This window comes from Myxocyprinus asiaticus, chromosome 10, assembly GCF_019703515.2.
Source record: "Myxocyprinus asiaticus isolate MX2 ecotype Aquarium Trade chromosome 10, UBuf_Myxa_2, whole genome shotgun sequence".
NCBI classification, from domain to species: Eukaryota; Metazoa; Chordata; class Actinopteri; order Cypriniformes; family Catostomidae; genus Myxocyprinus; species Myxocyprinus asiaticus.
Window position 1 is genome coordinate 9,346,573 of NC_059353.1, and position 13,533 is coordinate 9,360,105.

Consider the following 13,533-nt stretch of genomic DNA (forward strand, 5'->3'; position numbering starts at 1 on the left):
TTGTCTCCACAGCCTGCCGGCCTGGCTTCTATAAGGCTTCCTCTGGGAATGTCAAGTGCTCCAAGTGTCCCCCTCACAGCTACACGCACCAGGAGGGTTCGGTGCACTGCGGCTGCGAGAAGAACTACTTCCGTGCAGAAGAGGACCCCGCCTCAATGGCCTGCACCCGTACGTGCTCCACGCCACACTCTAAATATCTAACCTACATAAGTCACAGCACATTTTCTCAAGATTTTATGAAGGGTTTACACTTCTAACGTATCTTGAAGGTGAAGTGTGTAACTTCTGCACCACTTGTGATACCAAACAGAATTGCAATCTGTTTGTTTGGGCAACCTGACTGGGCCAGAAATAACATCATAACAACATTGGCTCAACCAATGCTGTGAGTTTGGGGCGAGACCAAGTGGTCAGTGTTTGGCTTGTGATGTCCAACAGTTTGGCAGATGCCATTACTACACCGTTTTGGGTGCAAAAAGCATAATTCTCCATTGATAGCCACCTAAAGTAGCTGTGTATTCTGATAAAATATATTTTTTTAAGCAACATACAAATTGTGAATATTTAATTATATTATACTAGATGTTTTTGCGAGTATATTTTTGCATGAAATTGACTTTTTCCTGTCTCTAATGTCACAGCTCAGGCTTGAGATTGTATGCACTATTGTGATGCCAGTCAGCATTGTCAGGACATCAGTTTTTCTTGTGGCTCCAGAGTATTAAGTCACATGACATTTACGGCTCAGGTCATTGGCTCAAAAACATACATTCCCAGAACTGATTGCCCATGAATAAAGATGGCAGAGTTCAGTCGCATACTTCCGGACGGTCATGTGCCAACCAAGCAACTGCCATTAAGATTAAGAATGTGAATGCTAATGTAAAGATCTCTCCCAGTATTATAAACTTTCTTGGTTTGAGCAATATGACCGGACTGGTATAACAACACTGGCTCAACTATTGGCATGACTTTGGGACGGGACTACTTGTTTATATATATATATAAAAACTTTAAATGACCTTCACTGAATTACAGGGAAAAAATACTTGAGGGTTTTTATGAAGTCTAATTCAGTTAACAAGTAAAAATATCTAACATCTATCCTTATACATTTACCCGAGAAGCAACATTGCATAAGATATTTAGACTTGTTTAAGGAGAATGTATATTGAATATAAATGTTTTTTTTTTTTTTACTGCACTGGCAGATTTTTTTTTTTTTTTTTTTTTTCACCTGTTTATAGAAAAAAATACACATTAATTCAATATTATATTCAACATTTTCTATATTAAAATATAAAAATCTTATGCACTGTACCTCCTCAAATAAATGTACTTTGTTTTAAAGGATTTTTAGATATTTATATTGGAAAAATGTTCAGAAAAGGCAAATTAAAGGTGCACTCAGCGATTCCTGAGAAACACTGTTGATATTTGAACTCAACTGCCAAAACAAACACACCCCTCCATTCAGTGCTCCTTTGGAAGCTCCGCCCCCCAAATTCAGTAAGTTGCTGCTGCTAAGATAACTTGCAGAGAAGATGAGATGGTTTTACGCACACCAGCTCCAGACACTCACAACTGTCCTGCTACTAAATCTAACATCACAACAACAGCATATATGGGTTCTGTGAAACATAGCTAAATTTATGTTACCCACCTATCGAGAAGAAAAAAAGCAACTTCTGCATCCGTCATCAAGCCTTTTACCTCTCAGAGGTCTCTCCACCGCTGAAAAGCCTCGCCAATGTTGGCACGGCTCCTAGCCCTCGACTTATCATAATCCTTCTTTTTTAGTTTATTTTCGTCTGACCTTTTTCTTTTGGTCCGTTTCTCCATTTGGTCCATTTGTCCTCCTTGGAGTTTAGAAAGTTTGCATCAGCCAGATTTACCATCCCTCTTCTAATGAATTTCCCTCTCGCTCTGCCCCCACCCCCCATCCTGTGCACATACAAGAACCACACCCTGTTGCTCACTGGCTGGAGTAGTGTTGTGTGGATTGGTCTGATCCACTGTGTTTTTGTCCCATTTACAGAGCCAGGGTTGTGTACAAATACTCGATTTTTCTTCAACCCACCCACAGAATGGACAGTTAGCAGACTGTGAGGAGATTTTTGCAGAATTTGACAAAAAGTGTATTGGATTAGAATTACTGAGTGCACCTTTTAGAACATATTTATTTTTATTTTTCACCTTTATGTTGACTTGATTTTATCATGAGAGTTTAATATGATCTCATGTTAAGTAACACCAAACCAAACGACAATTCAATATTTTTTTTATTGTTATTTTTTTATTTATTATTATTATTTTAGCCCTAATTTATAACTTTCATGACAACAGTCATTACTTTTACAATTTTGTTTGGTCCTTCTAGTGGTCCAGAAATAACACACTTCACCTTTAAGTGTAGGACCGCAAATAACTAAAGAGGCACTTTGAAATTATCCTTATATTGTTTTACAGATAGTTATATGACTACTTAAAACGCAAATTATGTTTGTTCAAGGATTGATGAATTTGTGTTGGCTCATTCTGACAAAGCTTCTGATCCCCTCTCAGCTCCCTTCAAGCATCCCGCTGAGAATAGCCTGTGTTTGCTTACTTTTAACCGTTTCAACCAATGGGCCTCATCGGGGTTGCACGGTGGAGCAAGCTAACCCATTCTCTTTTATGGAGGAGCATGCAGATGGTAGACAGATGCACGCAGCGACTGCCAAGCATTCCAAAACACATTATCCATAAATCATGGCATTGCTATCAGTGCTGATTCATATCACATAAAACCACCGAGAGCCTTATTGAATTCTGTGGCCAAGTTTAATAGGGTGTATCTTACGTGACATTAAAAGTAGTCAGCACATTGGATCATTGCATAATCATGCAAGTCACATTTTATTTTGGCTGTCAAAAGCAATACTGAGTCTTCATTTCCATTTAAGCACTTATTGCCAATGTTAGTTTAAGACTTTGTTGGATACAGTGCAAGGAAAAACACTTGAACATTGTGTACGACTTTAATTTATCCATTTCATACTGTCATAGCCCTGGAGCAGGGGTGTAAAGTAATTGAGTAAAAATACTTAAGTAATATTTTTTTGGGATTTGTACTTTACTTGAGTGCAGTTGAAATGGAATACTTGTACTTTTACTTAATTATATTTCCAAAGAAAAATAGTACTTTTTACTCCTTACAATTTTATTTAAACTTGAAAAGTACTCACTGCATTTTTTTCAGATCAATAATCTTTCATCTTACTGGCCTGAAGCCACCTTTTCACTGTATCCGACAAATGACAGATGACAGACAAGAGGTCAGTCATTTCAAAAGAGTGTCGCACGGCGGCTGTGTGGAGTTCCGACCATCTGCAGAGGTGGAATTTCAGATCTGATCTGAGCTTCAGATATGTTGAAATACCTGTGACTGCCTGACTGAGTGTGATGTATTCATTCAGAACTATGAGCACAAAGTGAGAAGCACTGACGTTTTTTGTCCTAAACTTTATTATAAATGCCTGCTACTTCTACAGATTGGACAGTTATGAAGTCAAAAACGATTATTCATGTTGCAAATATATATAAAACAAAAGGCTTTTGTAATTAAATGTGTACATCTAATTTATTTCTATTCTTGCCTTCATATTTAAATCATATAGTCTCGGTTACTGTCGTAACCTCCGTTCCCTGATGGAGGGAACGAGATGTTGTGTCGATGTAGTGACACTAGGGGTCGCCCTTGGGAGCCCCAAACACCTCAGATCTTTGAGAAAAGGCCAATGAGAATTGGCGAGTGGAATTTGCATGCCTCTCCCCCGGACATACGGGTATAAAAGGAGCTGGCTCACAACCACTCATTCAGGTTTTGTGCTGAGGAGCCGAGACAGGGTCCTGGCCATTTCAGCGGGTAGTACAGCGTTGTGGCAGGGGGGACACAGTGTCTCATTCATTCCATCAGGGAACGGAGGTTACGACAGTAACCGAGACGTTCCCCTTCTGTCACTCACTCGACATTGTGTCGATGTAGTGACACTAGGGGTCCCAATATGAAATGCCACAACTAGCTGAACCGTGTTATGTGAACTGCCGGTGCAGGTGCAAGCCAGCTGCTGCGTGTGTAGTAGCAGGTGCACTGGTCTGCGCGTAGCCTCCCACAATGCCCCAACAAACATTGTATAGTTCCCCACATCCCTGAGGGGGGAAGAGACGTATCTAGTATAGGGAGCAGGCCGCGCCAGCCGCGGCCTTTTCTCTCTATGTTTTCTCTCCACAGAGTATTCAGTTATTCGGCTGGGGCCATTTTAACGCTCAATATATGTGCCGGGGAAGGTGTTCTTTTCCTATCCTATTCTTTCAGTGGGAAAAGACCCCGCGGAGACCACATCCTGCCTGGAGGGCTCAGAGCCGCACATGGAAGAGGCACGGTGGTAGGTCCTGCCTGAAAGGGGAGGAGCTCTACAAACATGGCGACTGGGACAGAGAAGGCTCTGTCGAAGGGAGACGCAGGTCTGCTGACAGGGAGACCGTACTGCAGAAAATACATCACAGGGGGTTACCGGAGTAACCGGCACCTGTGGAGCACCTACCTCAGTAAGGGAATATTAGCACACGTACTGGTTCTGGCCATGAATTCCTCCGCTGAATTCGCGAGCCACAGGGCTAAGGAGGAAGGACATCCAGGGTTCATGGGTTTGTGAACTCGCATGGGAAAACAAGTGCACATCTTCGCCTCTCTGGAGGGGAAAGACGCTATACGCAAGTGATACACCCAGCCAGCTGTCCGTTTTCCTGAACTTACCTGTTCGTACCTAACAGAACACATGACGAAACCGGCTCAACCCAGAGATTGTAAAATCTCGCGAAGGTATTGGGTGTCGCCCAGCCCGCTGCCCTGCAGATGTCTGCTAGAGAGGTGCCATGGGTCAGTGCCCATGAGGATGCTAGACTCCTTGTGGAGTGTGCTCATATTCCCGAAGGGGTGGGCACGGCCTGGGCCTGGTATGCCATAGCGATGGCATCCACGATCCAGTAGGCAAGCCTCTGTTTGGAGACAGTGTTCCTTTTCCGCTATCCGCCAAAGCAGACAAAGAGCTGCTCAGAGCATCTAAAGCTCTGCGTGCGATCCAAGTAGATGCGCAAAGTACGCACTGGACACAGCAACGACAGGGCTGGGTCTGCCTCCTCATGGGGCAGCGCTTGCAGGTTCACCACTTGATCCCTGAAAGGGTTGTGGGATCCTTGGGCACATAGCCCGGCGAGGGTCTCAGGATTAAGTGAGAGACATCCGGACCGAACTCCAGGCAGGTATCACTGACAGAGAACACTTGAAGGTTCCCGACCCTCTTGATGGAGGTGAGCGCAATCAGGAGGGCCGTCTGCAAGGAGAGGGCTTTCAACTCGACTGACTCTAGTGGCTCAAAGTGTGCTCCGCAAAAGCCCAAGAGGACCACGGAGAGATCCCATGAGGGGAACAGGCGTGGCCTAGGAGGATTCAGCCTCCGGGCACCTCTCAGGAACATGATGATCAGGTCGTACTTCCCTAAGGACTTACCGTCCACTGTATCGTGGTGTGCCGCTATGGCGGTCACATACACCTTCGAGGTGGAGGGGGACAGCCGTTCCTCCAGCCTCTCCTGCAGGAAGGAAAGTACTGACCCGACTGCACATCTCTGAGGGTCTTCAACTCGGGAAGAACACCAATTCGCAAACCGACGCCACTTCAGGGTATAAAGCTGCCTCGTGGAGGGAGCTCTGACCTAAATGATTGTGTCTACCACTGCTGGTGGTAGGCCACTTAGGTCTTCCGTGTCCCGTCCATGGGCCAGACGTGGAGGTTCCAGAGGTCTGGGCGCGGGTGCCAGATGGTGCCCCGTCCCTGAGAAAGAAGGTCCTTCCTCAGGGGAATTCGCCAGGGAGGGGCTGTCACGAGGAGCGTGAGGTCTAAGAACCAAGTCTGGGTGGGCCAATACGGGGCCACGAGGGTGACCTGCTCCTCGTCCTCCCTGACCTTGCACAGGGTCTGTGCAAGTAGGCTCACTGGGGGGAACACATTCTTGCGCAGCTCCTGGGGCCAGCTGTGTGCCAGCGTGTCTGGGCTGAGGGGGGCCACCGTCGGAGAATACCAGAGCAGGCAGTGGGAGGTTTCTCGGGAGGAAAATAGGTCTACTTGTGCTTTGCCGAACCGACTCCAAATCAGCTGTTGTCCATCCAGACCAACACATGCTTGCCCCGGATCAACAGCAAAAGCATCCGCAGGGCTTTCACTCTGGACCCCACACACCCTGCCCACTCCATCTTTGAACTGTTAATCATCCAGGCACAAAACAGTTTTTACGCTCAGGCCATTTTCCACATGAACAATTAAACTGCCTTCAGGACTCCCCCATAGTGCAATAATGTAAATAAATATCTCATGTACATATGTAAATTCACACATATTTAATTAAATAACTGTACATACTCCTACCTTGCACATATATTACCACTTGCACATGTACATACGCCATTTTGTTATATGTCCAGTTTTTTTTGTGTCTATTTATACTCTTACCTTGTTTTATATTCTGTGTTTCACTGTAATGCTCTGTGTGCACTTGTTTCTCCTATCACCAAAATTTTTTTCTTGTGTATGTGAGAACACTTGGCAATAAAGCTCATTCTGATTCTGATTCTGATCCTGATATGCAACACTCTATCAGTTGAGCTTCCGCACACTTTGATCACACTTAGACAAGCTTGTAAATGTAGTTGGTTATGTAATGCAAATGTTAAAATGAGTCATGCGCTATAGTAAGTGTTTATATGTCATAAGATAGCATTGTGTGAGGAACAGAGCGAAAAGTTTATGTTTATGAACTGCTAATCTGCCGTTTTACTCGTGATTTGAGTGAACGGGGATAAAAGTCATTGTTGTTTTAGCGCCTCTAGTGTTCATTTCACCAGGAAATTGCCGTGTTATGTACAACAGGCCACATAAAAATCATTTTGCAAAAATTATTGTTATTGTAACATGATTCTTTGACCAGGTTGTGAATGCCACTGGGGGAGAAATATGACAGTCATCAGAGACAGCAAAAAAGCGACTTAACAAAGCAATCAAATTTAACAACATCCTCTCACACAATCTCCTCTCTTGATTTCATTCTAGCTAGGAAAAAAGTTACTTTTTTAATACTTAAGTACAATTTAATGTGAATACTTTTTTACTTACACTCAAGTGTTTTTGACTAGATACTTGGACTTTTAATTGAGTAAAATTTTCACTCAGTATCCATACTTTCACTTAATTATAATTTCTGAGTACACTCCTGCCTGGAGTTTATACATTTATCTTGATAGTATCTGTTCAGATTCAAGTACAGATACAATTAAGCGCAGATCTGAGAGTGGAACTGCAATTGAAGGAAGAAGATGCGCGATATTATCTGCAATAATTGCTGAAGGTCATTTAGAGTTCTTCAGAGATGTTTTTCACATAGATTTGCAGCATATCTGTTTTGCGTGTAATATACTTCCATATAATTCAGGTCATAGTTGTGTTACGTGCTTAGTTGTTGCAAATTATTGCTTTGGAAAATTTACAGTTTATGTTGCATTATATGTTGTGTCAGAAAAGGTCAGCATTTAATCACCGTTGAATGCTTCAAAGGCATACATATTTATGCCTGTTTTTTAGTACGTATAAATGGGCTTGTTTATTTCTGCCTGTCTCCTTTTTATGACCTAATAAAGCCGATATTCTGTGGTGTAAATCTATGACGTGAGGAAAATGCCAACAGCAAACATGTTATATAATTGTGCCACTTATCAAACTCTATTCCAGAGATACTCAATATATGTAGTTGGGGGCCACTTTTAGAAAAGGTAGGGTGACCAGGGGCCAGTGAGTAAAATAACCTGGTAATTGTAGTGATATTTGATTTGGTTTTACTCAAAAATGTGCAGTAAGAAACAATTAATGCAATGTTTCAGACAGCATCATATTTGTATCACTTCATTCATCAGAGTATGATGGTCAGCCCTTAAAGGGACAGTTCACCCAAAAATGAATATTCTCTCATCATTAACTTGCTTTCATGCCATGCCAGATGTGAATGACTTTCTTTCTTATGCTGAACACAAATTGACATTTTTAGGAGAATATATTATTTCAATGCAAGTGAATGGTGATCAAACCTTTCAAGCTCTAAAATCACAGAAAGACAGCATAAAAGTAATCCATGTGACTCCAGTGGTTTAATATATATCTTCTGAAATGACGCAATTACTATGGATGAGAAACAGATACATATTTAAATCCTTTTTTACTATAAATATCCACTTTCACGAATGTGAAAGTGAAAAAAAGGACTTAAATATTGATCTGTTTCTCACCCACATCTATCATATCGCTTCTGAAGATATGGATTAAACCACTGGAGTCATCTGGATTACTTTTATGCTGCCTTTATGTAGTTTTTGGACTTTCAAAGTTCTGGTCACCATTCACTTGCATTATATGGACCTACAGAGCTGATATATTCTTCTAAAAATCTTTGTGTTCAGCAGAAGAAAGAAAGTCATACACATCTGGGATGACATGAGGGTGAACTATTCCTTTAAAAGACCCATTTAATTTTTTCCACAATGTGGTGAACATGAATTAGCATGTACTGTAACTTAAATTTAATATAATTTAACATTAAACACACATATGAGTTTAGGAATCAGTCTATTTGTGTTAAATTGTCCTGTTTTGCTTCCAAGCTCTTTGGACATTTGGGCATTGTTATCTCTAAATGGAACACACACAGTTTGAATTTCCCCTAACACAAATCAGTGATGACAATATTTGTATATTCTGATGCTTTGTTATATCAAAATGTAGTATTACTTATTGAATTGTGAAACTTTTTGCGGATTGATCTGATTACTAATTAAATGTGCAATAATAACAACTACATTGTTATTATATGAAATAACTAGAAACACAAATTGACTTAATGTTTAGCAATAAACTTGATCATAGAGTAAAGTGTTTTAATATGATCACAGGGCTGCCTGATCATAATTTCACACTTATAGTAAGAAAACTGTCAAAGAAAAGGTTTGGTTATCAGGCTATAACTAGAACAACATGTAATTTTAGAACACCAAAAAGTGAATTCAATCACCTAAGAAAGGCACTAGAAGATATAAACTGGACAGAACATCTTTCTTATAATTGTACTGAAATGGATGCAAATGTTTTAATGGATATTATTCAAAATACTACAGATAGTTTTATGAGACATATTAAAAGTAGACCTAGAAAACAAAATTGTTTACCTTGGTTAAATGAAAATATTTGGTCACTTATGAAACAAAGAGACGATGCATTGAAACAGTTTCTCAAATCTAGATTGGAATACGAGAAGCGAAATTTCAATAAATTAAGAAATAAAGTAATAAGTGAAATTATATTTCTATAATAGAGGAGGGAAAAGGAAATACAAATTGATATGGGAAAATCAGTGAAATTTAACAGGAAATTATAAAAAACCAGTGAAAAATATAGAACTTGAGTTGGAAGGAAAACGTATCTATGATCATGGCACGATAGCAAATACTTTTAATAATTACGTTGTGGATACAATAAGTGCTGTTACTAAGTCTCTCTGTATAGAGACTCAATGTATCAAACGAGCAAATACTGCTTTACCCATATTTACTCTTAAGCAGGTGTCTGATATAAAAGTTGATAAAATAATTAGTTCTCTCAAAAATTCTAGAGCTAGAGATAAATATGGATTAGATTCTTTTTTTTTTATTTTTTTTTTACTTATAAGGAATCAATCATAGGTCCTTTATCTCAGGTTATTAACTGATCTATAACACAAGGAAATTCCCTACTGCATGGAAATTTGGAGTAATTACACCAATCTATAAATCTGGAAATTATGTAGAAATTAGCAATTATAGACCAATAAGTATTCTTCCAGTAATGTGTAAAGTTGCTGAGATATGGGTGGCAGAACAAGTAGATACATATCTTAATAATGGTGCATTTCATCTACAACCTATGCAAGTTAGTTTCAGGAAAAAATACTCTACAGAAACTGCAAATTGTTTTATGCAGGAAAATGTAAAATCAAAGATGGATAGTGGAGGTGTGGTTGGTGCTGTATTTTTGGATTTAAAAATGATACTGTAAATCATGATATTTTGCTTTCGAGGTTATCTAATTTTAATTTCTCAGCTGATACCATTATGTGGTTCAAATCTTATTTGGAAAATAGGAAACAATGTGTAAGAGTTATAAATACAACATAAGAATATTTTGATTCTAATATTGGAGTTCCACAAGGATCTATATTAGGTCCGGTGTTGTTCAGTATGTATGTAAAAGATTTACCAAATGTCTGTCCCTCAGATGTTGTTTGCCAGATGTATGCTGATGATGTTGTTTTGTATGTGCATGCAAAAAGTCAGCAACAGGCTGCACAGAAATTGACTTCTGCGATGGATCGGGTTTCACAATGGCTTACTAAATCATGCTTACGTCTTAATGTCAAGAAAACAGTTTGTATGTTTTTTACCAAAAGGGTATTTCATGATGTAAAAGCAGAAGTGTTTGTCCAGGTACATAAGCTTGAGGTAGTAAATTAATTTAAATACTTAGGAATAATAATAGATTCTCAGCTTTCTTTTAAAAAAACATGTGAAGAAATTTGTTAACACAGGGAAATTTAATTTAGTCAATTTTAGATTTATCAGAAACAGTTTGACTAAAGAGGCAGCAGTGTTATTTATGAATTCCATGATTCTTCCACATATCACATACTGTATGACTACATGGACACAAACTTGTAAGTCTATTTTAAAGCCAGCTGAGACTGTTTATAAGCAAGCTCTTAAGGTTTTAGATAAAAAGCCAAACAGTTTTCATCATTATAGTGTTTTAACTAAGTATTCTTTTTTGAGCTGGGAACATTTGATTAAATTTGCTGACTTAGAACTTGTTTTTAAGATTTTATTTGGTTTTGCTCCACCAGTTTTTAAGGATTATGTATATCAAATAACAGGATGGTACACAAGAGCGGGTATAAGGGATGATTGTAATACACCATTGAGAAGAAGTACCTTTGGCCAGTTATCATTTGTTTTTAGAGGAACCCATGAATGGAATAGACTTCCAACAGAACTAAAAGAAGTAAAACATATAACAAGTTGTTGTGTTTTCTCTAGGTTGCTGTCAAATCAAAATTGTGAGCATTTGTAGAGATTCTGGTATGGTAGTTTTGTATTTGTGTAATGACAAATTTGTTTTGTGTTTTTTTATTCGGTTATTATAACATCAACCTGCATAGGGACTACAGATGAAAATTAGCCAATTTGGCTAAATCTGGCACATTTTACATTTCTTTTGTATTATTAATGTGTATTGTCCCTGATTAAATAACTAAATAAATAATAATAAAAAATGAGCATTTAGAAAAAAATTCAGTTAACAATTAAATGAAATAAAAATAAAAAATGTCAAAGTTATAAAACGATTGAAATGCACGTTTGGAGGCGTGTAACATGACTGTAAATTAGAGGTCTGCGCGGGCATTAAGTTACAGCCCGAACCTGCTTGTACCCGAGACTTTTTGTGACCCGACCTGACCGGTATTCTCAAATTTGAAGCCTGAACCTGACCGGAACCTGAAATTGTTCACTCTCTTTATAATTTATTTTCCAAACAAGTAAATGCAATAGGCTGTATTTTACAGAATAATTGTAGACAACATTTGTAACAATATAGTAACAGTAAACATACAAAGTTAGATTACAAGTTATGTTAAAAAAAAAAAAAAAAAAAAAAAAAACATTGTATATTAATTAAATGTAGCCAATATTTCATAAAATATATTATCAACATATTAATAATAATATTCATAGTACGATTTTATTTTATTTGTATTTATTTTTTTCATTATTTGCAAATGCAAACCTGACCTGAACCCAAAGTTATGCTTGAAAAACGTACCTAACACAACCCGAAACCCAGCAGGGTCTGGTAGCAGACCTCTACTATAATGCTGCATTCCATTCAACTCGGAAAGTCGGATTTTCCAACTTCCTACTTGGAAAAGTGCAATGGAACACCACTTGAAGTCGGAATTCCAACTCTGATTTCACCGAGATGCAGGTTTGTGATGTCACACAGACATGTTGGCACCAAGGGAGATGCACAGAATAAATGATAAACATTCATTTTTATTAAATAATATCGATAAATGAGTCACAGTTCCAACGTTACATATATTAAATCTTGTTTAACAAACATTAGCAAAGACAGGTGTTAAAAACATGGTAAATTATACACTCTTTTGATAATTGTACACCTTTAGCACAAATGCTAGTGCTGCAGCATTGTTTATCAATTGGGTTGCTAGGACATCTCTGGTGACAGAACACCTGCTAAGCTTACGGGAGCATTGCAGTTTTGTTTCCTTGCACATCTCTTTTGGAGCATCTGGCAATGGAATGCCTTTATGGTCGGAGATTGGAGATCTCAAGTAGGAATATCCCACATCTGACTTGAATGGAACTCAGCATAAACCCACACCTGTGACTGCACATTCTATATTAATGTGCCAAGTTTGCTGCATTGCTTGGTAACCAAAATCAACCTACAGTTAGGATAATGAACTATATTACTTGGTAGGATATTTGTTTTTTTTAAAGATTATTATTTATAATACTGTAAATGTAACCATTTATTGATCATATTTCTGTTGCCGCCATTTTAAAGAACCAAAAAGCCACTCAAGTCTGTGCGTTACAGTGAATTTACCAGAGTAAAGGGGAGTTTAGGCACCCCACATTGCGCCATGCCTAAGTACACCCCTTATTAATGATAAAGTCCCTGTAACACACAGACTTGAGTGGATTGTTGAATTATTTTACGCCCGGTCTCCACTGAAAGTGAGCGACGTGGCGCAGCATGACAAAATCTTTTGCATTATAAGCACTTGGAGTGTAGGCAAAATTGTTGGTCATTATGGGAACATACATCTAGTTTTCTGCATTTGTCACATTGCTTGCTGTCATTGTAGAAATGTGCAGTGTTGTTTGCATTGTAGATAAGTGCAATCATAATAAACAGGAGCACTCTAATTTGTGGCATTGCATCGTTCACTTGTAGTACAGACATAGAACGGGCCACTGAGTATCCCTGTCCAATGCAAACATTTCCTGTATGACACAGGCTGAATTTCATGGCCATAGGGTTTGTCATGTTGTGGTGGTGGCTGTTTGAGTCTGCAGTAATAACGAAGGCTGTAGTCACACTTCCATGGGCCACTTGTCAGACTGTGTCCATGTTATGGATGGCTTACTCTGGCACACCTCACATCTTCCCACTAACAGGAGAGCCAGTCTGTTAACATTACCTGGCTCACTGTGATTTCTATTATATGTCAGGATCAAAGGAGGCCTTGCTCTGGCAAAGATGTCACTCAGTGACATATAACTACTTTTCCTCCATGCTATAAAACAAGAGCTTGGTTTATGCCTCTGCCTTTGGAA

At 39.1% G+C, this 13,533-nt stretch overlaps 1 protein-coding gene across 3 annotated transcripts in view; it reads left to right on the top strand.

Annotated features, from left to right (window-relative positions):
* LOC127446743 (ephrin type-A receptor 3-like) overlaps positions 1–13,533 on the top strand; it is a 168,008-nt gene that overhangs the window by 81,100 nt on the left and 73,375 nt on the right. For all 3 annotated transcript variants that reach the window (XM_051707911.1, XM_051707910.1, XM_051707912.1), the window contains exon 4: positions 13–168. In XM_051707911.1, coding sequence (XP_051563871.1) covers positions 13–168 — 156 coding nt within the window. The remainder of the gene's footprint in view (positions 1–12; positions 169–13,533) is intronic.